This window comes from Sturnira hondurensis, unplaced genomic scaffold (genome assembly GCF_014824575.4).
Source record: "Sturnira hondurensis isolate 20B ecotype Veracruz unplaced genomic scaffold, ASM1482457v3 Scaffold0004136, whole genome shotgun sequence".
In the NCBI taxonomy this organism is placed as follows: Eukaryota; Metazoa; Chordata; class Mammalia; order Chiroptera; family Phyllostomidae; genus Sturnira; species Sturnira hondurensis.
In genome coordinates this window covers 28686093-28712444 of record NW_028076767.1, presented here as the reverse complement: position 1 = coordinate 28712444, position 26352 = coordinate 28686093, and the positions used below count along the sequence as shown (strand labels likewise).

Genomic DNA, 26352 nt, shown 5'->3' with positions numbered 1-26352 from the left:
TGTCCGGTGCTGGTACTTTTAAATTGTTTTAAAGCATGCCCGCAAGACCTTTGTAACACTTTGTTTTTCTGGACTTTGAGTGTCAAAACACGTAGGTATCTTATGGGATTTTTCACGGGATCATCACCTCTTCCAATGTCTCTGTGAGCCGCCATTCTGCTGGCATTGCCTTCTGTGCAGTAATGTGCCTCCCTAGTGACTCCAGCTGTCAGTGCGTGATTCCGACAACACGGGCCCAGCCCGCACAGAACTCTGCTCAGAGATCCCTGCTGCGGATCAGATTTCAGCCTGAATTCTCATCCTTTAGCCACCGGACCACTTTCATTTGCCTCCTTTGCCATGCATGTTGTCTAGCATTGGTACTAGGTATTAAGCCGTCTTCAAAGACCGGATGGTGATTCTGATTGTACCTCAGATGTTCTGTTTCCATCTGGAGCTCAGCACCTTGATGATCCAGGTCTTGAAGCGTACCCCTACACAGGAGTGGCAGAAGTGAGACTTCTTCATCCTTCCCATAGAACTTGAAGAAGAGCAAATAGAACTAATTCATCTACATCAAAAGCTCTGCAGAAAATTTTCCCTGCATTTTTATTAAGGATTTTAGGCCTGTTCCCTCCTCGGTGAAGGTCATCAAGGAATAGGTTCATCCGAAGCAACCTAGCTGTAGACAAGTTTCTTACGTGGCCTGAAGATGATTTCTACCTCTCTGCCGTGTTTGTTCCTTTGATAGCTGCTTGCTCCTTGGGTGTGAGACAGCCCTCGCTCTAGGTGGGCCTCACAATTAAAGATTCCAGGCTGTGATTACCTCTGCACTAACACTTAAGAAGAGCCATCAGTTCTCAGCAAGTTCCATCTCTGCTAACAGAAAAGTCATATTTGTGCTTGAGAAAATCGTAAGTGCGCTTCCTAGGAGGAAACAGGGCACTTAAAAAACTTGGGTCTGTGAGGCGATATCTCATTGCACCCCCTACCCTGCGTGTGCCCAATGGCAAAATTCTGCACAAGCCTGTTGTCTCCGGTTCTGACCGTAACATGGAGCCATCGTGGTGGGGAATCAGCGTCACACAGCAGCCAGCCATTCAGATAAATGTATCTGTGGACAGTATCTGCTAGAGCAGAGTTGCAAAGAGCTGATGGAGGGGTTTTTTTCAGGAGGAAGAAAAGGCCGGACCTCCCAAGGAAACATTATAGTGGACAAAAGAAAGAACAGGTGCCTTCCTCCCTGACTTCTGTACAGCCAAGGCCGAAGCACAGCATCCTGGGCTTAAGGTTTCAGCCTCTGCCCAAACACAGCTCAGGTCCCTCACAGTCTCCAAGGTGATCATCTGCCGATTCTCACCTATAGGCTGTCAAATGAGGAGTATTCTGTACCCCCCCTTAATGCCCGGAAGAAGAGCAGTTCCGCCAGAAGCACACCACTTGCATCTGGGCTTTTGCTTTCGCCCATCCTCCTGTACCTCTCAGATGTTTCCAGACGATGGCTATATTTCTCTCAAGGCAAAGAGCATTTGGCTGTTCCTCCCCTGCTGAGTGTGTAGATGGGGAATGCGTAACAGGACTCGAGTGGTTGTCACCTGCCTTCAGTTTGCGGACTCCAGTGCTGAAACTGATTTAATCACTTGCCAGTTTTGTTTTAGCCTCTAGTGACCTGGTATCTGAGGGTACACTGCATTTGGTCTCCAGTAACACACCCCTGGTGCTGTGGGGTGGTATCTTGACCTTTCTTATGCTCCAGACATTTACTTCCAACCCCCTTGTTATCTGAGGTCAAGCATCTCATTCAGCAGGCTTCCCCAAGACGTTCCGAATCCTGCACACTCTACCACCCTTTTGGTTGCTGGTGCTTGCTCTGAGAAAGATGTTGGGGCCAACAGCAGGAGCCCTTGGAGCGCTTTTGTCCTGGGGGAGTTCTTTGTTTGGGTCCTAAAGTGACTCTAAAATGTTTTTTGTTTTGTTTTTGTCTGCCGAGGAACAGCAGTCTGTCACATTGCTCATCTTTTGGAGAAAGGAAAATAGCTTTGCCTTTCCACTTCAGAGAAATATTATCTTTTCTGCCCTTACTCCGACCCTCCTCTGGTTCTTTTCCCCCTTGTGAATATCATCTCTTCTGCATTTGTGCCCAGAGGGCAGTCGAGGGGGAATTAGTAGTTGTGTTGCACATGGACTTCATATTCATTGAGGGAAGGGGGTGCATGCCTTCTCAAACTGGAAGCGTGAACCCAGGCTCTGGGAATTTAGGGTTACGGTCAGCCTCCAGGGATGGACTCTGACAGGTAAGTATTTCAGTGGATTCACAAGAATGAGAACCAAACATGGCATTTATAATTCCCCTAAGGCTGTAAAGAATGTGCTGTGATGTGGTGTTCTTACTGCATCTCGAGCCCATTTCCACCCGCCCAAAGCTTTGTGTGGTCTGTGGTCTGTCAGGCTCATGATCTCTTTCAGCCCTGATTGCCAAGAACACTTGAAATCTGATTCCACCTCTAATGACTACTTATAACTGCTCCCCAAGGTGGTTTTATCTGCTGATCATTAATCCAAAAATACAATTGTCCCTTCCCACTGGATTCTGAATGTTTGCCCATATTAATCACTGTATCAGATGTTATACATGTTTAGGAGGGTTACATGACACAATAAGGAAAACTGAGGTAAAAATCTTGATTAGTCTCTACTTTATTCTAATAGGAAAAATGTTTGGCTGTCCTCATTTAAATCCTCTGGTCTCACCAGATGCTTCTTCCCACAAATCAGGAGTTCTTTTGAGTCTTAAAATATATGACAAGGACTTTTCATAGATGCAGAATTGTCATTTAAATTGTTTCTGCCATGCTCTGTAGATGAAGTGAAATTGAGGTTTTCTGCCGAGCTGATGGCACCGTGATGAATGCCTGATGTGTGTGACCGTGGTAGTGACAAAAGTGTCAGCAAAGCACAGTTCTTGCTCTTGAGAGGCTTACAGTTTAGTTGAGCAGTTCATTAAAACATTTCCTGAACTCCATGCTGTGTCCTAAGGATACACAGCCTCCTGCTGTTTAGTAGGGAGGCCATGTAAACAGATAATCACAGAACAGTGTGATGAGTGCAGTAATAGAAATGTCTGCCAGAGCGAGATCTATCTAACGCGTTCTGGAGCCATCTGCGTGCCGGATAGAGTGCAGTTTCTAGTGGAGAGTCACTGGTAGTCCTTGCCCTTATGGATGGCCTTGCAGTTCGGTAGGCCACACAGACAAGTGAAAACGAAAGGCCATGAGAGGATGTGGCCAGGATTTAGGGGCAGAAGATAATCCTTCAAACTGTCAAACTGAGGGAATAAGAGATACTGTCTTGGCTGCTAGTAAGGCAAGAGAGTGGTAGACTTTGGATTGAAGTCTAAATACTATGAGAATCGTGAAGGGTTTTCATGCTTAAAAGATCACTAGAGTAATCTGGAGAAAGACTAGAGAAGAGGCAAGAGAAGACGTGGGCAAACTAGAAGGCCTTTGCTGTGGTTGTAAGGAGAGACGATTGTGGGTTCACCTTCAGCAGTACCAGTGGACATAGAGAAATGTGGGCAGGGTGGAGAGCAATTTCAGAGAAGGAATAAATGAAACTCGGACATGTGATTGGGAGAGTGAGTGGCATCCAGTTTTCCTAGCTTGAGTAACTGAGTAGGTGGATGTAGCATTTACTGAGATGCATAGGACTGCAGGAGAAGCATGCTTGTTGGGGAAGATCAAGAGTTCAGGGCAGCTTTTATGGAGTAGGTCATACTTAATGTGGGCTAAATGAGAAGACATTGTTGTAAAAAGGTAAATATCAGATCACGATGAGTAATACAAATAGCGAGTCCTCTAAGAGTTGAGCAGGAGACGATCAGTGATGATTTCTGAGAAGACATGGAGCATGAACTTGGTTGTGAGGATTGGGTACTACTAGGATTAATACAGGAAAAATATTCCAGGTTGAAAAACCATGTGAACAAAAATATTGAAACAGCTGTGTCATGTGGTAAAAACAGCTTAAATAAAACTGAGGAAGTTGAGGAAATGGAGGAGAGGTAATAAATAGTTGGAAAGGGGACAGATTTGTTGGAGAGATGCCCAGAAATTCGATAGTCACCCTGTGGTTGGTAACAGGTGGTAATTGGGGTGGCGAAGCTGGTCTTTATGTGTTGAATGAATCGAGATCTGGAAGGTTTCTTGTTTTGTGTTGATTTTTGGAAACTTGTTGGTGCCAATATAAGAGTTAGAGTTGAACTTACAAATCCGGTGAAAAGAAAAAACAGAAAGATTCAAGTGACCCAGTTGAGATGGGGAAGAAAGAATCAAAGTTAACTTTCAAGATTTAAACCTCGGTAACTGGGAAGATCATTTTTGGCCGAAGTGAAAATGTAAGGAATGGGACTAGGTGGGTTGAATAAGAAGTTTAACTTTAGATTTGTTGAGGTCAAGTTTCCAGTGGAGTGGAATGTCTCATGGAGAATATTGAATCAGAGCGGCCAGTCATCTGTGACTTCAAACCCTGTTTAAAAAACAAACAAAAAAAAAAACTCGACCCAAAAAAGGAACTAGATTTCTCATAAACCTCAAATTAGGAGACCACTACCCAGTAACTACGTTCAGAAGACAGACTGGGTGTTCTTACACTGTACTGTGGGTACCATGCTATATATAGTCTTTCTTTTTCCCTTAATTTGATTATCCTGCTAGAGATTTTAAGTGAAGTTTTCAGCACTACAAGGACCACTTCTTCGATTATCATCACTTTGTATGAATTGTGCCATTTCTTCTTCATGAGTCTTGCCCCTTACTCTGTCCTGCACAGCGTCTCCCCTTTTAAAGTCTCTTTCAAACAGGTCTGGTGGGAGAAAATAGGTCCTCGGAGAAAGACACCTTTACCTTGAAAACCTGTTGAGTTTGAGATGCTAGATTGGCATGCATAAGGAATGCCAAATTACTTACTCCCTGATGCCTGATAAACCTCTGGTTTGGGGTCATCCATTCTTCTTTATCCTAAACTTTTGAGATTGCACTACCTACTAGTTTTTATGTGCTGACCAGATGGGTGGTTGTCCTTAAAATTTTAGTCATGTTATCACTGTTTTGTTACCATGTCATAGGGAAAAAATGCCTGGAGGGTGGGGACTTCCTCTAATAAAGAGCTGAGGGGTTAGCTGTCTTCAATTTCTTTGTCTTAGCATCTTACTACCTCCCACAGAGATCCATATGGCTTTGGAGACGGTCGAGATACAAGACGTGATCGATCCCCAATTCCAGGAAGTCCAAGGAGAGAGCCCAGGGATGGCAGAAATGGCCGGGATGCCCGGGATGGCAGAGACATGCGAGACCCCCGAGACATGCGGGACCACAGAGACAGCAGAGACATGCGGGACCACAGAGATAGCAGGAATGTGCGTGATGCTCGGGACATGAGGGATCTTAGAGACTTCCGGGACCTAAGGGACTCTAGGGATTTTCGAGATCACCGGGACCCCATGTATGACAGATACAGAGATATGAGAGACTCCCGAGATCCCATGTACAGGTACAGGTACAGCTATTTTGCTTGTTTTGGGGATTTGTCTGTTTGGTTTTTGTAACAGTCTTTTTTGTGTGTGTTCTGCTAAACTAACTGAAAGCTCTTGAAAGGCAGTGATTTTATCAGCCTTCTATTTTCAGTGTCTATCAAATGGCAGATATGCTGCTCCATAAATACATAAATACCTGATGAACTTGGGTCTCTCCCTGTGGCCTGTGGAAGGCACCATTGTGCAAATGGAAAAAAAATGGAGTGCAAATTGTTCTGGCAGTGTGAAAGCACAGGGAAGATACACAAATGGCTAATAAATATGAGAAAAGATGCTTGCCATCATCTTTAGTCGTCAGGGAAATGCAGATCAGAGTCACAGTGCTTACACTTCATACCTACTAGGATGGCTATAATAACTTTTAAGGGAAAGCAAAATAGCAAATGTTGGTGAGGTGCGGAGAAATTGGAACACTATTTTACATTGCTGGTAGAATGTAAAATAGTGTGGCCATTATGGAAGACAATTTGGCAGTTCCTCACAATGTTATAAATGCAGTAGAATTACTGTGACCCACCAGTCCCAGTCCTGAGTATCCCCGAAGCACTGGAAAGAGGGACTCGGACACGTGGATATGGGCGTGCACAGCAGCACTGTTCACAGTGACCAGAGGCAGACACACCCAACGTCCATCGATAGAGGGACACAGAGAGGGAAATCCATGCGGTAGAGCAGTGTTCGGCCATAAGAAGGAGTGTAATGCAGATATCTGCTACAGCATCATGCTGTAAGTGAAATAAGACACACAGAAGACAAATATAATTCCATTTTTATGAAGTATCTAGAAAAGGCAAGTTTGTAGAAAAAAGTAGAGGTTAAAGGAAGGAGCATGAAGAGTTACTTCTTAATGCACACAGAGTTTCTGTTCAGGATAATGAAAAACTATTGGGTGAGTGTGTGTATACATGTGTATATGCACACATACATACATACATATATACATACACGTGGGGGGTTTTAACCACAGATTGTGAAAAGCACAGGGAAAGGGATGGGAGAAGGTGGAGAGCATGGAGTGGTTCCTCAAAACTAACACCTGTAATTACTACCAGTTATTTTGTGTTTGCTTTGAGCCAGGGACTATGCTGAGAACTTTCTGTACAGCCAGTCATTTTGCAAGGCAGATTAAGTCATTCACAGCCGCAGAGCTGATAAGCAGTGAGTCCCAGATACAGGCATACCTCGTTTTATTGCACTGCACAAAATGAAGGCAAGACCCCCCACCAGCAAAAAGATTATGACTTCCTGTTGCTATACTTGCTTTAGTGCAGTGGTCTGGAACCAAACCTGCAATGTTTTCAAGGTATGCCTGTACAGAAACTTTGTTTGTCTAATCCCAAAGTCTTTTGCCTTACTACCTCACAGGGGACTGGGTCTTAAAGAAATCTCTGTATCTGATTTTTTGCAGGATAGGACAGTTTTAATTTTGTGCATATTTCTTTAACTTTACAGGAGAGAAAGCTCCTATGACCGATACCTGCGAATGGAGGACTATGGCAGGAGAAAGGATGACTCTTACTTTGACCGCTACAGAGATAGCTTTGATGGACGAGGCCCTCCGGGCCCAGAAAGTCAGTCTCGTGCAAAAGGTAAAGTAGCAGAAACAGTTTATTCCTATTATTGGTAGAATACTTTACAGAAGAAAGAGGTAAGTATTAACCCACTGAAAAGGGGCTAGTGACTCAGGTTAGCAATTCACAAAAAGAAGAAATACAAATAGCCTGTTGATACGCAGAGAGCATTCTTCATGAAAAAAATTTTTCTTTCTTTTAAAAATTTTATTTTCTTTAAAAATTTTTATTTATTTATCTTTAGAGGGGAGGGGAAGGAGAGAAAGAAAGAAACATCAATGTATGGTTGCCTCTAGTGAGTCCCCTGCCAGGAACTGGCCTGCAACCCAGGCATGTGCCCTGACTGGGAATCAAACCTCAATCATGTGGTTCACAGGCCTGCGCTCAATCCACTGAGCTACACCAGCCAGGGCTAAATGCAAATTAGTATCATCTGATTTAGTCATCTAGTAAGAAATAAGTATGAAATTTCAGCAATAAGAAATAAACAAAAGATTGGCACTAGAGAATTTGCTTGCTTTTTGCCCATGGAGCAAATGCGTTATCTATGCAGCATGGGGTTTAGGGTTTTGTTTGTTTATTTTATTTATAATTTTTACCTAACAGCATCTCTTTATCTGATTAAGACAAACATGTTTTTTAAAAGCCTGGTTTTCTCAGTACATCTTTAAAGATTTTTAAATTGCTTTATACCTGGTCAAGTTAAGTACCTCATTTTTAATTTGTAATAAAACTTGACTATCCAATTCCCCCCCCCCAAAAAAAATAGGAAATTACAAGTACTCGTTAGTAAAGGGTCTTAAATAATTGTCCCAAAAATGCAAATTACAATAATAATGAACTACTATACCATCTTTTACCTGTCAGGTTGATGGGAATTTTTTTTTAATTTTTATTTTTAATGATGGTAATTTTTTAAAATGGGAAAACCCGCCCTGGCTGGTGTAGCTCAGTGGACTGAGCGCAGGCCTGTGAACCACACGATCGCAGTTCAGTTCCCACTTAGGGCACATACCTGGGTTGCAGACCAGTTCCCGGCGGGGGACTCACGAGAGGCAACCATACATTGGTGTTTCTCTCCTTCCCTCCTTCCCTTCCCCTCTAAAGATAAATAAGTAAAATATTTTTCTTTAAATGGGAAAACCCAGTGTTGACTAAGATGTGGAAAAATGGCAGTAGATGGTACACCTAGTTCCTCCTGGGGAGGAACAAATTAGTAAGAGCCCATCTGGAGTCCACAGTGGCAGTACATATCAGATGGAGCATTAGAAAGACTGTCCTTTAACCGAGCTATTCCATTTCAATGAATTTATAGTAGTAGAGAACAATACTAAACATAATGGGCGTCTTTAGGAGATAGTCTATGTCTATAGGATTAATACAGAGAGACAGTTTTATGACCTTTGCCTGTGTGTAGTTCGGGATTCAAAGTAAGGCCTGTGACTTACGTTTATAGAATGCACGGTTCACGTTTCAGTTTTCCCTGGTGGTGTCTTGCAGAGCGTTTGAAACGTGAAGAACGGCGTAGAGAAGAGCTTTATCGTCAATATTTTGAAGAAATCCAGAGACGCTTTGATGCCGAGAGGCCCGTTGATTGTTCTGTGATTGTGGTCAACAAGCAGACTAAGTAAGAACCCTTTGGCTATTTCTCCTACGGGGAAGGGTCAGTACTGAAATTCTGGCGTTGCTCTGCTGTCTTAATGAGAGTTCTTCCCGTTGTAAGTGACAGAGAACCCATTACAAACTAGTTTATGTCCCATAGGGAAATTTTTTGTTTGCTTGGCTAGGCAGTTCAGACATGGCCACATCCAGCATCAAAATATGTTATCAACTTCTGGTCTCTGTGTTGCCTTCATTCCCAGACAGCGTGGCACTGGCCCGTGACATGTATGTGTCTTCTTGGCTGAGTAAATGTAGTGGAAAGAGAGCTGCTCTTTCCTGCTGCTTCCACCTAAAGTCCTGGAATTGTTTCCCAGTGGACTAACCTGGCTCACTTGTTGGAATAGTCACTTTTGCCAGCGGTGTTGGGATGCCCTGATTGGCCAGAGCAAGGTCATATGCCTATCCCTAGACCTAAATGTGGAATTAGTCCTGTGAAACCATGTGAACTGAGTTAAAGAAAGAGGGTTGCTTTCCAAAGGAAAAGCGAAGCAAGGATAGATGGTGGACAGGCAAAGCAGTAGATGCCCCCCTTCACAGGACAATCCCAAATCCCTAGTGCTTTGGGAGGCGTGTCTCTGCATTTGTCAGCCAAGTACCAAGCCTTCTTAGTTAAGTGCCGTGGCCTTGTAACTGCTAGGTGGCCATGCTGGTCAGTCTAGAGGTCACAGCACCGTTGTACTCCATCTCTGTTCTGCGTTCTTTCCTTCAAGAGGTGAGCAGAGAAGGGAGCACAGCTACTTGCAGGCTTGGCAGTCAGTAGCTGTGTATTCTTTCCCCATGTGATTAGTAATAACTTCATGTATTTCTAGCAGTTTGGGGTTAAAGAGCCAATTTCAAGGCAGAGGCTAGGGAAATAGGTGTTGGGACACCGAGCAGCAGGCGGAGTTCACAGGCTCCAGACAGCCTTGTGTAGAGACAGATGCTGCTTTAATTAGGAATGGGCGGGGCGTTGTTTACTTGACATGTGATCGTAACTATCATTTTCTGAGCACCTACTCTGTGCTACCCCCATGCTAGGCACCCAACACAAATTATTTTCCATCTCACAATAATCGTGGTACATTGTGGTTCAGCAATTTTGAGTGTGTATGGCAGATACTAGGTACTAGAGCCAAAATGGTAAGAAAACACGCACAGCCCCTTCCTCTTATGGAGCTTAGACCCCAGTTGGGCAAATGTGTTGGCAATGAGTCCTATGAGAAGAAATATATCAGGGATCTAATTCAGATTGAAGAGAAGGTCGAGGAAATGACGTAGGAGCTGAGCTATGTTATTCTTGTTTTATTGGTATAGAAACTGACATATGTAAGAGGTAAAGGGATCTGCAAGTAAATAAATGTTTGGGGCTGGGATCCAAACCATCTTTCTAGCATGAAAGCCCATGCTTTTCCCACAGTGTGCAGCCTCCCCAGAGACATACATGTCTTAGGCAGTGAGGTGGTGTTAAGAAAGGACCACTGGACTAGAGAATGAGAGAAGGACCTAGCTCCTAAAACCTGTGCTACCAGCAGCTTAATATGTGACCATTCTGAACCAATATAAAGAGAAGGAAATGGTCTAGCTCGGGGTCCCCAACTCCCAGGCCCAGGACGGAGCCACACAGCAGGAGGTGAGTGGCTGGCTAGTGAGTGCCTGAGCTCCACCTCCTGTCTGCCCCCTCCCCGCCCCTGCTGCCATCTGGGGGACATTTGTACTTCATGAAACCAGTCCTTGGTGTTAAATAGGTTGGGGACCACTGGTCTAGATTCTTGGAGCCTGAAGAGGGCACAGGGAGACACTGGGCAGGCTGGGGTCTGAACTCTCCAAGGAGCACACACAGCTGGCTGAGGTGCTGCAGTGTGCAGGTGGGGAGTGGGTCCGGGAGTGCTCACCTTGGTCCTGTTTGTTTCTGCAGGGATTATGCTGAATCTGTGGGGCGGAAGGTACGAGACCTGGGTATGGTGGTGGACTTGATCTTCCTCAACACGGAGGTTTCACTGTCACAAGCCTTGGAGGATGTTAGCAGGGGAGGGTCTCCTTTTGCTATTGTCATCACCCAGCAACACCAGATTCACCGCTCCTGTACAGTCAACATCATGTTCGGAACCCCACAAGGTATGGAGGCCCAAGTGGGCCAGAATTTCCAAAGTTGTCACTAGTCCGTGAATTTTTTCATGCCATACTCAGAAGAAGCAGGTTTTGTGCAAATGATGCATGTATTTCAGCTCGAATATAGCACGGCCCTTTGATAAGTTTGCCGAAGATTTACATAGTCATTTATTTGATACTCTTTTAAGTAGGTACAATATATAAGATATTATATTTAGCCCTTAGGTATGTGCAGTGGTGTGCTAGCAAATGTTTAACAACCAGCTCAGGGTGAGGAGATGAGTGCGGTGTGGTTTATAGCATTTGCTGATTTCCGTAATGCAAATGCTGTCACCATGTCCTAGTTCAAGCCACCAGTGTGAAGTCACTTCAGGGATAGTTGGGAAGAGGTGCACAGTCGGTTCTCGCCAGTGAGAAGTTCCAGCACACTTCTGGTGTGTGCCATGCTCGGTGCTGTTGAAGCCTTGCCTTCACCAGACTTTCTAACGGGGGACAGAGAATAACCACAGGCATTCAGGATACTGTCTGTAAGTGCGCTAGACAAAGGGACTGAGAACAGGGAGGGAACCCTGACCTAGAGGGAAGTGGCTTTTAGTATTTGACACCTGAGAGTGTTGAGACTCAGCCAGCTGATGGGCTGTTGCTCTTAGAGCACAGACGTTTCCCTCTTCCCACCGCACTCGAGGTCTCTACCTGCCCGACCAGCACACCCATCCCCATACAGTGCTGAGGCTCTCCGGTGGGCCGTTTGTCTCCAAGGAATAGTCCTCAAGATGTGTGAGTTCATTTATGTAAAGTTCTGGGGAGTCTTCTCACCACCCTGTAAATCATGTTGCCTAAGGGTGAGGAGAGGTGATTTATTTAGGGTCACAATTTGGTCTTAATCTCTGATCTTTGAACTTCTGGATTCAAAAACAGCAGGCCAGCTCTGTCCTGAGGAGCACAGTGGAGAGAGCCAGGCTTTGCCAGATTTGACCCCTGTGGCTTGCCTTCCACGGTTACTCCCCACATGGTCTTTTTGAATCTGTGGGAGACCGACGTGTCTCTTTGGTCTTTACTACAAGTCTCTGATCTAGGAATTCCACAAAGAACCAGCTCTGTACAAAGATGTTTATTCCCCACCAAAGAAATCCATTCATGTATCTTCCAGCCTCATCTCCTTCCTTCCCTCTTCCCTTCCCCCATCCCAAGGCTTTTTGTTACTGAAATGGTTTTCTTGCTAGTTTGAGGTTAGGAACAGCTTGGCAGAGTTCAGCAGGTAGGCACTGAAGTCTCTCGTGGGAGGAAGTAACTCATGCCATCCCTCCTGCAGAGCACCGCAACATGCCCCAGGCAGACGCCATGGTGCTGGTGGCCAGAAATTACGAGCGCTACAAGAATGAGTGCCGGGAAAAGGAACGTGAGGAGATTGCCAGACAGGCCGCCAAGATGGCCAATGAAGCAATTCTACAGGAAAGGGAGCGAGGAGGCCCCGAAGAAGGAGTACGCGGGGGCCATCCTCCAGCCATCCAAAGCCTCATCAATCTGCTGGCAGACAACAGGTACCTCACTGCCGAAGAGACCGACAAGATCATCAACTACCTGCGAGAGAGGAAGGAGCGTCTTATGAGGAGCAGCACCGACTCTCTGCCTGGTGAGCTACGTGGCAGGGCCGAGGTGAAGTTCTGACTCTGCATTTCTCTAATTCCCAGTCTCCGTTGGGAGGGTGGGAGGCCCAGGGCTCTCTGCAGTGGGTAACGGAAGTGAGCCCGTCTCTTGGGTTCGTCCGTGGGCCTGTATGCTGATACAATGATAACTTAAGATTTGGGTATGGAATTCTGATCCCTGTAGTTAATCTGGTGATGGGTAAACTAGTATTGCTGGCTCCCTGGTAACCAAGGTGGATGTCCATTTTGCTTTTACGTAGTTCTCTGGGGGAACTAGGCTGTTTCGGAGACAGCCCATACCGTGGAGTGACCCCTTTGGGAAACTGGTGTTACCGTTTCGTTTGTGTGATTGATGTGATCAGTGATTATTGTTCTTCCCTGAGCTGCTAAGCCTCCTACCCACGGAGGGTACTTTCAACCAGAAACCTCCTTCTGTCTTCCAGGCCCGATTTCCCGCCAACCACTCGGGGCGACCTCGGGTGCCTCGCTGAAGACACAGCCAAGCTCCCAGCCTCTCCAGAGCGGCCAAGTGCTCCCCTCTGCTACACCCACTCCAGCCGCACCCCCCATCTCCCAACAAGAGCTTCAGGCCAAAATCCTCAGCCTCTTCAATAGTGGCACGGTTGCGGCCAATAGCAGCTCTGCGTCTCCCTCAGTCGCTGCCGGAAATACCCAGAACCAGAATTTTTCCACAGCACCGAACAGCCAGCCTCAGCAAAGATCACAGGCCTCTGGCAATCAGCCTCCAAACATTTTGGGACAGGCAGGATCTGCTCGGAACATGGGCCCCAGGCCTGGGGCCCCTTCCCAAGGGCTCTTTGGCCAGCCTTCCAGTCGCCTGGCACCTGCCAGCAACATAGCTAGCCAGAGGCCCGTGTCTTCCACAGGTATCAACTTTGACAATCCAAGTGTACAGAAGGCTCTGGACACCCTGATCCAGAGTGGCCCTGCTCTCTCCCACCTGGTTAGCCAAACCACAGCACAGGTGGGGCGACCCCCAGCACCCATGGGATCTTACCAGAGGCATTACTGAGGCTCCATCTCTCGACTACTCCCAGCTCCCTCGTCCCTGGCCGCCTCTCACCTTTGCGTTCTGAGTAGACTTACTTGGAAGATGTTCTCTGCACCTGTCCAGGTCACATCAAGTGTCGTGTTTCTACCACCTGCTCTCTTCTGCCCAAGGCTGTGTTGCTTACTCCTTCCAGAGTCAGAGTTTATACTGCATTTGGGGATGTATCTTTTTTGTTGTTTTGGGTTTTTGTAGAAAATAAATACTTCTGGGGTCACTTGGGTGGCAGTATAGGTGTCTGGGCTCAGTTTATATTTCATGGGTTTCTCTGGTCTGTCAGCTGAACTGGGGGGTGGGTAGGAGGGGGAAAGCCAAGCGCCAGTGTTTGGAATGGTGTTTTCATGTCCCTAGGCACTGCCTCTGCTCGTTCCCCAGACTCACACAGGCCAAGCAGAGCCCCAGCTCCGGTCTGCAGCCCCTGCTCAGGGCTGCACAGCAGACTGGGCTTGGCAGGCGTGGCGCCGCTGTGCCCCACCCCACCCCCACCGAGAGGTCTGTTTGAGGGTCCATAAGTTAGCCGCTCTGGAGTCTGGAAGTGTCCGTGGCAGCCGCACAGGCAGACACTTCTCTCCCTGACCCAATGTTGTTGGTTTTGGGTTTTCTCATTTTTCTCCTGTTTTGCTTTCGCTTCATTGGAGGATCTCCAATGGACTGAACAGTTCCAGTCACCAGCAATTTCACATGAACTGTGAATCTGGGCCCCAGCCACTCGCCCCCCCTTAACACATCTGTCAGCCTCTCCCTCTCTGCGGTAGTTTCACGGAGTCAGTTCTGAGAAGGCAACTCTAGACTCGGGCACTGAACACCATTTTTTCAGTGATTGTTTTGAGCTTTTGGCTTAAAAATCAGTCTGTCTTTTTCACCTGGACTCTTGTTCTGTTTTCTGAGTAGCAGGAGGTAGGGACCATTTTGATGTCAGGTTTTTGGTAGCTGAACGTATTCTTGGTGCAGGCGGCTGTTTGTAACTGCTGAGCCAGAGTGAAATTATTAGAGGGAGGAGGACTTGCGGCTGCTGCTCTAAAGGGAGCCAAAGGGAGCTGCCCTCTCCCTAGGGACGGTGCTCATTAGAGCCCTGCAGATCACCATCCCCAGGGGCCCCTGGCAGGGGTGCAGGGGGCGGTGGCATCAGCTGAGCCCCCGTCTGTGGCTGAGCAAACAGCAGTTCCAAAAACTCAGTGACCCCACGTGGCACCACTTTCTGTTCTGACCTGTTTGTGTTCTATAGTGTTTTTTCCCTCTTTGGAACTCCTGTGTTGTTAATAAGATGAGATGATTACTTTTTAATTAAACTGAAAAAGGAAAAGCGTTGTCATCTTCTTTGAGTGTGACTGTATCTGCAGGACCTCTGTGTGGACACTTTCAGTCTGCTGTGGGGCCTGCCCCCTCGTCCTCCACCTGTGCTCAGCCCTAGCTCCCCTCCCTTCGGCTCACCTGGTCAGACGTTTTCGTTCCAGTTCAGAGCAGGAGCCTGCTGGCTGATTACCGTGCTGTGCTAAGCCCCCTCATTTGTGGTAGGCTGTGGGTGCGCCGGCAGGCTTGTCCTCTTACTCTGTGACAGGAAGACAGGACCATGAGGAGGCCCTCCCTGGCCGCTGGCGGAGGGGGTGAGGCACTCCCCAGTTTGGGCTTCATCTCAGCAGCCGCCTTCCACCCTGCCCATCATGCAGGGGGTTGGCAGAACGGGGGGGGGTTACGGGAGCCATGGGGGCTTGGGAAGCCGTTCACAGTAGCCGGCCCGTGAGGAAACGGGGTGGGCGTGGTACAGTGATGGGTACAAGGCCATCTGATGAGGGACCAAAATGTAATCGGCACTCATAGGCACTCGCTGCCTCTTTGGAGATGTTGGTGTACTGTTCTCTCCTAGTCCCCTGCTGCCGGTTCCTTTGCCCCTCCTCTGGGGCAAAGTCCAAAACTGTCAGCTCCAGTTGACGTGGCCAGTCCTGGAGGTTCAGCCCATCCTCCTGTCAGTTAAGGTTGGGGTTTCTTTTTTTTTTTTTTTAGAGAGACGGGGGAAGGAACCTGGCCTGTGCCCTGAGTGCCCTGACCAGGGATGGAACTGGCAGCCTTTCAGTTCACAGGCCGACACTCAGTACACTGAGCCACACCAGCCAAGGTAAAGGTCAGTGTTTCTGATGAGAGTCTAGGGCCCTCCTGGTGACCTGCAGTGAGAAACCCTCTTCCCACCTTCCTACTAGTTTTCCCCTTTTGTGTGTTCAGACAGCACCTCTCAGGCCATGAAGGGTATAATAAAATTATTTTTATTGCATTTTGTGCAGACGGGAGTCTAAAAAATACAGTAAAAGCTGTAAAGCATTAAATGGGAGCATTCAACAATAAAGGGAAGAACCAACTCTCTTCTCCTTATATTGGCACAAGAAACACAAGATCAATACTGAGGCAGAATGCAGCATACTGAAACACACTGAAAATCAAAGGCAGGCCTAATAATAGTAATAAATACTCTGGATTTGGTTTGCAACCTCTTCTATTTACAAGGATTTTCAACTTCATTGCATTGCCCTGCACGTAGATCGTCTAAAACAAAAGCAACACTAGTTATCACTACAAGGCTATTGAAATATTGCACTCAGAATAAAAGTCACTTGGATGGACATGAAACATCTAGCTACAATGATTATAAAGATAATTTGATGAGTGACGTGATAACATAACAAATATTGCACGTGTAGCACAGAAAACTTGGGTTTTTGTTGTGGGATGTTTGTTTTCATCAATGGATACTGCTCTTGCCAACCAGACAGTCTGGGCCCAGATAGTGCAACTTTGGTTCCCGAATTGGTGTTGACCCTGCCCCTCCCCTTTCTGCCCAGCCCACAACTTCAGCCTGAATGCCTGGGCCCCCAAAAGGCTAGAGGGGGCTGTGATTCTCAGAGGTCTTTAGGAGGAAGGGGGCTGGTGGCTAACATCTCCAGCTTTCTGATTATCACCTGGAAGAATCTGTCCAGCCCCCTCATTAAATCTCAGATGGGCCTTGGCCTGACTGGCAAACATCCAGACCTAACCCCAGCCGCACTTGACCCAGTCTAGATGGCACCAGCTCCAGTTCTCTGCCTTGGGCTCAAAGGAAAGGAGGTGGTGAGGTCAGGAGTACCTAGTAGTCCCAGCTTTGGGAAGTGGGCAGGATGCCTAACTAGGTGTGAAGGGCAGGGCCCTGGGGCTGGAGGTACTGTATGTACCCAGTCCCAGAGGGCACTGGAAGGAGCATGCAGTGCCTGTCCCCCTTAGTAATGTGCCCTGGGGAAAAGGAACCCGGCCAATGCGCCTTCTCCAGGGATTAGAGGGCGCCTCTGGCCGGACTGGCGGAGCAGAAGCGCCAAGGACTGGAACTGGAGGAGCCAAAGTCCTTGGCTCCTAGTTGGAGGAGGGTGGAGAGGTGCTAAGAACAAAGCACGTGGCGACTCCAGCCCTCCCCCAGGCCCTGGTGCCTGGGAGACACAGCTAGAGGCCGCTGCTAAGCAGCGAGGTCCCGCCCTAGGACGCAGAGTCACGCTGACTGGGTCCCGGAGGCTGGAGCTGCCTGATGGGAAGAGCGGAGGGAACGTCCAGGGGCAGCGCGGGGGGCCTCCCCGGTGGGGCACCTACACCGAAATCTCCCCCTCTGCCCTCACCGTCCCAGACAGGAAACGCCGGGGACCGGACGCCCTCCAGCTCCCTGGTTGCAGTCTTTGGCGAGGAGCCATGGGATAGGGGGAGCAGCCCACGGAAGAGAGGCGCCTGCTCCCCCCGCGAAGGCACCGGGCGGGGCTCCCTGGGTGGGGCGAGGCCTCGCTCCCGCTCTGCCCCGGGGGAGCGCCCCGCCCCGTCCGGCCCCAGCTTGCATAGGAGCGGAGGAGCGGCTGCGCGCCTCCCCGCAGCCGCCGTGGAAGCTCGCGTCCCCCGGGAGGCGAGTCCAGGAAGAGCTGGACGCTCGCCTCACCTCCTCTCCGAAAAGAACTAGAAGGAAGGATCGGAAGCCAGGGGCACACGGACAGGGCGAGGAGGCCAGAGCAGGGCGGGGTGCCGAGGGCGCAGGACCGGGACTCCCGCCTGGGCATAAAGCACTTTCGCCCTCCAGCTCCCGGACGTCCAGGAGCACCCAACCTCCCGAGGCCTCCGCCGCCCCGGGCGCCCCGAGGGAGCTCGCCAGGGGCGAGAGAAGTCCGTTGCGCTTCTAGTCACGGAAATATGGGGACGTTAAAAATACACGCGATGTCTCCTGTACACTATGTATAGGCTCGGCCGGCCCACGCCCGGAGGCTCGGCGCAGAAGGCCGAGGGCGCCGCCCCACCCCGCGCTCGCCCGGCCGCCGGGAGCCGGGGGCCGCGCCAGTGGAGCGGGGCCGGCGGGGGCCGGGCGTTGGAAGAGGAGAAGGGGCCACGCGGGCTTCCTGGGGGTCCTCAAAGCCCCAGCTCCTCTCCGTGCCTGCTCCCAACCTTTATTGCAGCGTCTCCTCCAGTGGGGCGAGGCTCGGCTTAAAAAAGGGCAGTGCACCCGGCAGAGCGGCGCGCCGAGGAGGCTCTGGTCTCCACGTGGGAGCGGTCCCCTCCGAGTCAACCCCAACGGACGTGGCCTCCGAACTTCAGGCAGCGGGGAAAGGGGCCAGGGGCGCGGGCACAGGGTCTGTATGTAAACGGTGACAGCGGCGGGGGTTGCGGCGAGGGCTCCGGGGCCGCGGGCCCGGCGCGCTTGGCGCAGGTGGCAGGTCCTGGCTCTCAGGAGTAGATGGTGATGACTTCGCGGCCGCCGCCGCGTACCAGCATCACCCGGTCCAGGTGCTCGGTGAGGACCTCGAGGAACTCCATGTCTGAGCGCCGGTCAAGGAGAAAGACCCATCCCCTTCCCTCTGGATAGAACTGGGTCGCGCAGGGCCGCCCGGGAACGCTGGGCCCGCGACCCTGTCCGAGGTGCTGATCCTGAAGCCGGACCAGCTCGGCTCTGGCATCTCAGGACTAGGAGGGCCCAGGTTCCCTGCCGTCCACCTCCCTCTTCCCCCCAATTCTAAGTCCAGGATACAATTTTCGTCACCGTTGCGGTTGCGGGGAGGCCCAGGCATGTTAAGCAAAACAAGCTTGGCATCCCGGGATTTCTTCACGATGACCTCGTTCAGCCGCACCGCAGTGTGCATGCGCCGCACGTTGGACTGGTTCCTGGGGGAGGAAGGTAGGGAGCGCGGTGCGTGAGCCCGGGAGGGAGGAGAGTCGGATCGAGGCACACGGGGCCGCCGGGGCGTTCTTGCAAGCCAAGGACCACCAAACCGAGACCTCTCCAAGCTGAGCTATTCAGGGACCCCAGAGGTCAGGAGCACGAATGGAGGGTTCATGATAGAGTGAGGAACGTAGGGACTCTGGCCAACGCAGAGAAGAGAACAATGGGAAGCACTTACAAGTTCTCCCACTCCCTTCGGGAAACACCAGAAGCAAAGAGGAAGAAAAGAGAGTGGTCAGAAAATGCCGGAGAGGCTAGAGACTTGAGCCACCATCATCCACCCCGACTGCACACAGGTCCTGCTCTCCCAGCCTCCCAGCATGCAACTCTCTTCTGCCTGCACCTGGGAGTTCTGACCCTTAGCAATCAGGCTCAGCGTCTTCAGGTGGGGAGACCAAGGCATGGTGTGGGCTGGGTCTGCCAACTGCCAGGACCCATGCTGCTCGTTTGCTCTGCCATGAGGAGCAAAGACCCTGAAGGTTCTCCCCAGGCCCTGTAGGTCCACCCCAGACCCCAGCCCTTAGTCCCCAGACCCATACGGCTTCATGCTGAAGAAGTCCTTGATGCCCTCAGAGGAGACAGGACTGGGGCCCTTATTCTTCTCTGCCACAGACTTGTCCTTGGTCCAGGTGAGATGCACCTTCTCAGGATCTGCGTCCCCCTCCCCCTCAGGCCCCTCCCCCGGGGATGGTGAGCTGCTAGGGCAGCTGGGAGCACTCTGGTCGTGGATGAGCTGCACCTGAGGGGTGAACACAGGGACAACACGTGACTCCTTGGAGGCCAAATGTTCTCCCCCTGGCTGGAGCCAAACCACCCCAGCCGCACACCTCCTCTTCCGGCTTCTCCTCACTCTCGCCAGCCGTCTCTTCTGGGACATTGAGGCGGAGCCGAGTGTTGGCTGGATTCTTTCTCCGGATTGAGCCACGAGACTCATCTGTGATACTTTGGATCTAGAGAGTGACAAAGGTTGGTGCCAGCTGTGCCAGGAGCTACCACCCATGCCCTGCAAAGAGCTACCACCCAGTGGACGTTCAGCCTGGATGCACACCTTTGGGCAGTGGACCAGTGTTAAAATACTGCGATGCTTCCATACCGCATAGCTGTTGCCCTGCTGACCTGGTCACTCCAACCCCTCTCCAGAGCCCCTGACCTCCCCACCATCCAGCAACCAAAGGGTTAATGCGAGCAGGGCTCCACCTTAGCACTATGGTCCAGTGTCAGTTCTGACTGGCCTGTGCACACGTACAATTTTTACTATTGCCTCTAGATAACATTCTTGGTGGGTCTCTCCTTCCCAGCTCAAAGGGACACCCATCGCTCATTCCCCTGAGGATCCTTCAACCACTACCTGAGAAATGCATTTTCCACACCTGGAGATGCATCCACTACAGTGTGTCACCTTTACCTATAGGACCTGCCACTCATTCCCCAGGCAACCTGTCCTCCACTTCTGAAAGCTTTCCTCTCCCCAGCCCCTTGGTTCCATCATTCATTTCCCCAAGGATCCTACCCCCTGGGGTGGGACTTTCATCCAAATTGCAAGGGAGTATTGGTTCCTTATTACCCCCACCTGGGGGATCTTACACCCATACCCCATAGGAGGCTTATCATCGTTACCCCTGAGAAGCCATCCACCACACCCTAAATATCCATCTGTTACCCACTCTCTGAGCGTCTGCCACATGGTCCCTTGTCCCCCACATTGGCAGCCTGTCCATCATCCACACATATTTAGGATCCACTATTCTCCCTTAGAGCCCAGAAGTCACACACACAGAAAAAAGTCTGTCGCCCATGCCCGTGTACATCCCAGCCGAAAGGCTCAATAGGTGAGCTGCAGTGTGTAACTCTGCTGCTGGGGAGCCCAGTGATGGGAGGAATAGGGGTGGTGAGTAATGCTCCAGATGAAGTGTGCCAGCCCTGGGCCATCCCAAACCAGTGCATATGCAGAGCTGGCAGCAGCCTGAGGCTCTGAGAGCCAAGCCAGGCCAGCCTCACCTCCCGCTCCCGCTCATTCTTGGTTAAATGCATCTGTTTGAGGATCTGGGAACGCTGCTCCATCACCAAAGTCTTCTCGTAGGTGTAAGCCGAAATGTCGCTCTCATGCTGTGGGGAGGCAGGGTGGGGGCGGGGTTGGGGGTCGAGGGAGGAAAACATGAGCTGTGAGCTCAGGGGCAAGGCGGAGGGAAGGGAGGCAGGCCGCCTCCCTTCTGCCAGCCTCGGACTTCCCTATCCAATGACCTAGTTTAATCGACAGTTGTGGGAGGCGAGGACAATGCTCCTTGAAGGCAGTACAGCTTATTCTGTCCTCAGCCCAGCACAGGGCTAGGCATGTGAACAGGTGAAATGAATGACTGAGTGGATTAATTAATTACCTGGGTGAATGGAAAAGGGGAAGAAATAAAAAAGGAACAAAGGGATGAATGAACACATGCATGAATGAATGGATGGGTGAGTGAGTGAATAAATTAATAGACACACAGGTAGGTTAATGCATATACAGGAGGATAGGAGATGGAGAAATAAATGAGGGGAATGGATGGATAAGAGGCTGTATGGTGTAATCCTAGACCCAGCTGCCTGGGTTTGAATCCTGGCTCTGCTACGTAGTGAGCATGATTGGGCCAAAGACTTAACCTTTTTGTGCCTCAACTGCCTCATCAGTAAAATGAAAATGCTGATTTTTGGATCTATCTCATTGGTTGCTATGAGAATCACTAAAGAACACAGAAGAATGCCTCACATATCATGAGCACTGTTACACACGGCTCTTCTTAGGAAGGAGAGGGGGATGGATGGATGGATGGAAAACTCTTGGGTGAATATGTGACAGGCTAAGAAGTGGATGGGGGAAGGGACCCACATTATAAGCTGATGGGTGTTGGAGTTTCCCTAACTGGTGCTGGGGCCAAGAGGAAAGAGGGTCCAGTGGGTAGGACACCAAAACTTCAGGGTAACTGCTGGGGACTCACCATCTCCACCACCTCGACCTCCGCAGTGATACGTAAATGGTACAGAAATGTGGTCAGGTCCTTCTTCATCTGGATGCTGTTGTCATCCATCTGGGCCACAGTGAAGATACGCATCTTGCACTTCCGCCAGACCTGGGGGCGAGGGGAGGTAAAGGGGACCCAGAGAGGTCCAGCCCAGAAGTAGTGAGGAGACCCAGGGCCAGAACCTAGATAGAACCCTGTCCCTCACCCTTCCGACTCACCTGGACACACATACATGCAGACCTGAGTCCTCTATCTCAGCGGCCACTCCCTACAAAAACTCCCCTGCTTAGGGAAGGGTCCCCCATTAAAGTATCACTTGCTTGAGGTAAGCATTGCTCTCCTTTACAATGCAAAGACACTTGCAAGGTGTCAGTTGCTAACGTCTCAGAACAAAGGAGGCGATCACATATACCCCTTTCCCAGTAGCTTCACAAGGAGTCCGGGCCTGCCCGGAGCCCACGGGCCTCGCTCACTGGCCTCGCTCACATCCGCGCATGCGCGCACGTGTGCACGCGCGCACACTCACTTTGTGGTGCCGCAGCAGGAAGGGCAGCAGCATGAGCATGCCCCCATCATGCACGATCCACCAGACGTCGATGCTGCCCTCGGAGAAGCGCTCGGGGTTCCCCGGAAACATGCACACATTCTTGGTGACCAGCAGGGCCAGATGACCAGCCGTGGTTTCCCGGACCAGCTCTAGAGGAGGCCAAGGAGTGAGCCAGATGGGGAAACAGTGGCCCTGGTCCCGCCCAGCACCCCGCGGCGGCCACAGGAGCTCCCAGCACCCAGCACTCAGCACCAGCCCGGATTGGGTCTTGGGGTGAGTAGCCAGAAAATCAGCAGTTCCCCGGGTCACATCACTTATTTGCTGTTTGGATTGGGGAAAGCTTCTCAACCTCTCTGGGCCTCAGTTTCCCCACCCGCCCTTTCCAATTATCAAGAACTCTGCCATGAATGATAGGCCATTCATGGCCTCGATATGCATTTAACGCTCCCAAACACCTTGCAACTGTGATCTACCTACAAAGGAGACAGAATGGCTTGAAGTTAACGGGCAGCCTCCTGGTGCACCAGCTGTATGACCTGGTGCAAACTGGCCCTCACAGGACTGCTGAGAGAATTAGACTGGGAGGGAGCTTCCACTCGTCCAGCACACAGAACAGAGTCTGTAAAGGTTAGTTATTATATTACTATTACCAAGGGCTCTTGCCCTGGCTGGTGTGGCTCAATGGATAGAGTATCAAGGACTCATGCTCAGAGAGGGTGAGTCATTGGTAAACAGTCACAGAGCTGGGAAGGCCCAGCAGTGAGATTTAGGCCCAGGCCTCTCCTCTCTGGCTTCAAAGCGGTAGCCCTTCCCACTGCCCTGCCCTGTCTCCCGCCCAGGGTTGTGGATCCTGCAGGATCCTGGATCCTGCAGGAGTGAAGACTGTCTCCTTCACACCTGAGTCCCCAGTGCCTGGCACAGTGCCTGGCTTCGACTACTGTCACCTGCGTACGCCGAATCCACATTGCTCATGCCTAGGAACCTACCCCGGGCCTGAAGAAGGAGAACCCACAGGCTTCCACCCACCCACCACTGCCCCCAGCCCTCCTCTGCCCTCAGCCCACGCAGCTCTACCAATGAAGTTCCTCCATGTCTGGTGGTCTTCCTTCTGCCGCCAGTTGCGGGGCCAGCCGACGAGCACGGTGTTGTGTTGCAGACCCCCAAGGCCCCCAGACTGAATCAGGTGAGACATGCCATCTCGCAGGTTGGAGGAGATCACCACTTGGCAGAAGCCTTTCACTTTCTCGGCCTCCATCAGGCGCCGGATGGACTAGGGTGGGAGGGGGGGACATCAGATAAGGGCCGGCCTCAGGCCTCCCTAGTCCTGCAGGCCCCTTCCCCCACGGTCTGATCTCCCTGATCCTCAGCTCTGATCACGTCAGCCTCTGGCGCCAGAGTTATGCACGGCTCCCCATTACCTACAGCACCCAATCTTTGTCGCTCAATCGGAGCTCTTGGTGACCGAACCCCACGCCTCCCACCACCTGCCATTGCTCACACAGTCCGAGGCAAGCTCTCCACCCAGACCCCGACCTCATCTTGCCCAGGTCAGACTCACTTTCTTCAGATACCGCCCCCTACCCAGACCAGAGTAAAACTGGCTTTCTCTGCATGGCCAGTTTGTTTAATGATTTTTTAAAGTAGCATAATGATATGCATTTTAAATGCACATTCAGTCTGCTCTGGAGGAAAGTTTTATTACTCTCATTTTACAGATGAAGAAATTGAGGTTCAGAGAAATTAAGACTTGCTTAAGGCCGTATAGCTCATGGATGCCATCGTAGGGGTCTGACCCCATCCCCCTCACTCTTACCCGCTCCCCAGTGTCAGACAGACAGGTTTCATTTCCTACCTCCACCACCTTCTGCCATGTGACCTTGGGAAAATCGCCTAACCTTTATGAGCCTCAGTTTTCTCATCTGTCAAATGGGGCCCATGAAAGCTACGTCCTTCAGGAATAGGGAGAATGACATAAGGAGAGGCTGGGATTGGGCCTTATACATCTCCGTGTCCCCCATGCCCAGCCCGTTGCCTGGTGCATGGCATAGTCCCAGTCACTGGACATTGAATCAAACTAACCACTGGAGGCCTGCAGCTCTGGGCCCTGACAGATTGGTGTGAACAGCCCGGTAAGGGAGAAACAGCAACTGTTGCAAGCCATTAGGGGTGCCCCCCACAGCTCACCTCGCCTCCCTCCCTCGGACAGCTGGTCACACCCCGAGGGGAGAGAGGCCCGAATTGCAAACAGAACCCACTTCCTCTGCCCCCAACAGGTCCCCACACCTGTTAGTGCCTCTGAGTGCCCCAGCCCACACTGGCTCTGTATGCTGCTTCATGGGCATAGACCAGTGGATGGGGACAAGAGCAAGTGGCCGGGAGCCAGGGACCTGGGTTCAAATCCTGACTATGCTTCTAGCCAGCTCGGTGACTTTCAGCAGGTTGCTTTCCTTCTGCGTGCCAGCTTCTTCCTGTTCCAAATGTGGATATTCACCCTACGGACTCCGCTTGGCAAGGGGATATGAGGAAGCCATGGATGTGGAAACACGTGGAGAGATTTAACTTTGGCAGGGAGTAGGCTGGAGTAGGAGTCAAGCAGTTCTAATTCGAGTTTGTTTTCTGCCTTTGGGGAAGTGGCCTCACTTCTCTCAGCCTCAGTTTCTTAGCCATAAAGTGCGCCCTTCTAGCTCGGAGGGCCTTTGGTCCTGGGAGTGGGAGTCTGAGGAACTCACTCCCTGAGCCTTTAGACCCCTCTTCTGAGGAAGAGGACAGCAACTGTCTGAGCCCCCACTGATCCCGAGGGTGGGTGGGAAGGAAAGTGTAGAGGCAACGACTGTCTTCCCAGGTGCCCTGTCTCTCCTCCCTCCCCACCAGTGCCTCTGCTCACCTCCTCTGCCCGCTGGGCCTGGGGATGGTTGTCCAGAAAGGTGCCTTCAAGGACAGAGCCCACAATGGTCAGGCCTTTCCCTGCCTTGAGCTGGGAGGTCAACGAGAGCAGCTGTGGGTGGACCACATTCTGGTCTTGGTCCACACGCACCAGCACCAGCAGCTGTGGCCTAAAGAGGAAGGCAGGTCACACGATGCGTCCACCACCCACCCGATCACCACCCACCATAAACCCATACACCTATTACCATACACCAGGGAGTTCACTAGCCATCTGTCCTCTGTAGCCCCATCCACCTATACCCCCACCACACACCCACCCACCTAAACATCCATCCATCCACTTCCTTGAATATCAATCCATCTAATCCTCTACCCACCCATCTCTCTCTCCATCTGTCTCTCTCATCCATCCATCCATCCATCCGGCCACCCATCTATCTTATCCTTTAGCCACCCACATATATCCATATTAATTTACCTACACGTGCATTATTCACTTAATTACCATACATCAACCTACCACTATCCATTTGCAAATCAATCTATGCACCCAGCCACCCTCCCATATACAAGGGAGGAACCCCCCCAAATCAGAATTATCTTGTGGAGAGGGGCCCCTTGTAGTCCAGGCTTCCCCCAGCAGAGTGTTCTAGGAACCCCTCTGTATCAGTGTACCAGCTGGCATTGTTGTGAGAGACTGCGTTCTGCTTCAGTGATTTTTTTTAAGACTCTTTCAATATGTTTGCCATTTCATGATGGGTGACTTACAGGCGCACCTGCCCCCACCACACTCAGTGTTCAGCGGTTTTTAACCAAAAACAGCATGAGCCCCATGCCCCACCCTCCCTACTCACCCTATCTCTCCCCAAGCAACTTTTTTTTTGTTTCCCCAGATGAGAAAAGTCCTCAAAGGGAAACACTTTGCCGATGTGGAAGAGGAGAAACAAAAAAATGGCAGAAGCACTAAAAGGCATCAAAATCTATGAGTTCAAAAGCTGTTCTGAGCAGTGGAGAAAACATCTCAACAGGTGTATTGCATCAAATGGAGAGTACTTTGAAGGTGACTGAAGTTGAAACGTGTAAGAATAAATACACAGGTTTTATAAATAAGT

General features: G+C 50.5%; 2 protein-coding genes across 6 annotated transcripts in view; one reads left to right on the top strand and one right to left on the bottom strand.

Moving 5' to 3' along the window:
• The window catches only part of NCOA5 (nuclear receptor coactivator 5), a 29690-nt gene extending 14782 nt beyond the window's left edge, over nucleotides 1-14908 (top strand). For 2 of the 4 annotated variants that reach the window (XM_037044191.1, XM_037044189.1), the window contains 6 exons: nucleotides 5200-5532; nucleotides 7022-7158; nucleotides 8641-8767; nucleotides 10697-10896; nucleotides 12203-12523; nucleotides 12980-14908. In XM_037044191.1, the coding sequence (XP_036900086.1) occupies nucleotides 5321-5532; nucleotides 7022-7158; nucleotides 8641-8767; nucleotides 10697-10896; nucleotides 12203-12523; nucleotides 12980-13569 (1587 nt within the window). In that variant the 5' untranslated portion in view covers nucleotides 5200-5320 and the 3' untranslated portion in view covers nucleotides 13570-14908. Of the gene's footprint in view, nucleotides 1-5199; nucleotides 5533-7021; nucleotides 7159-8640; nucleotides 8768-10696; nucleotides 10897-12202; nucleotides 12547-12979 lie in introns of all 4 variants that reach the window. The other 2 variants (XM_037044190.1, XM_037044192.1) reach the window with 2 other exon arrangements.
• Nucleotides 14909-17659: 2751 nt separating this feature from the next.
• Nucleotides 17660-26352, bottom strand: part of SLC12A5 (solute carrier family 12 member 5) — a 35267-nt gene continuing 26574 nt past the window's right edge. For both annotated transcript variants that reach the window (XM_037044186.1, XM_037044187.1), the window contains exons 17-26: nucleotides 25239-25407; nucleotides 23429-23624; nucleotides 22334-22503; nucleotides 21784-21915; nucleotides 20810-20917; nucleotides 19639-19761; nucleotides 19351-19550; nucleotides 18990-19004; nucleotides 18620-18753; nucleotides 17660-18410 (exon numbers count right to left, since the gene is read on the bottom strand). In XM_037044186.1, the coding sequence (XP_036900081.1) occupies nucleotides 18319-18410; nucleotides 18620-18753; nucleotides 18990-19004; nucleotides 19351-19550; nucleotides 19639-19761; nucleotides 20810-20917; nucleotides 21784-21915; nucleotides 22334-22503; nucleotides 23429-23624; nucleotides 25239-25407 (1339 nt within the window). In that variant the 3' untranslated portion in view covers nucleotides 17660-18318. The remainder of the gene's footprint in view (nucleotides 18411-18619; nucleotides 18754-18989; nucleotides 19005-19350; nucleotides 19551-19638; nucleotides 19762-20809; nucleotides 20918-21783; nucleotides 21916-22333; nucleotides 22504-23428; nucleotides 23625-25238; nucleotides 25408-26352) is intronic.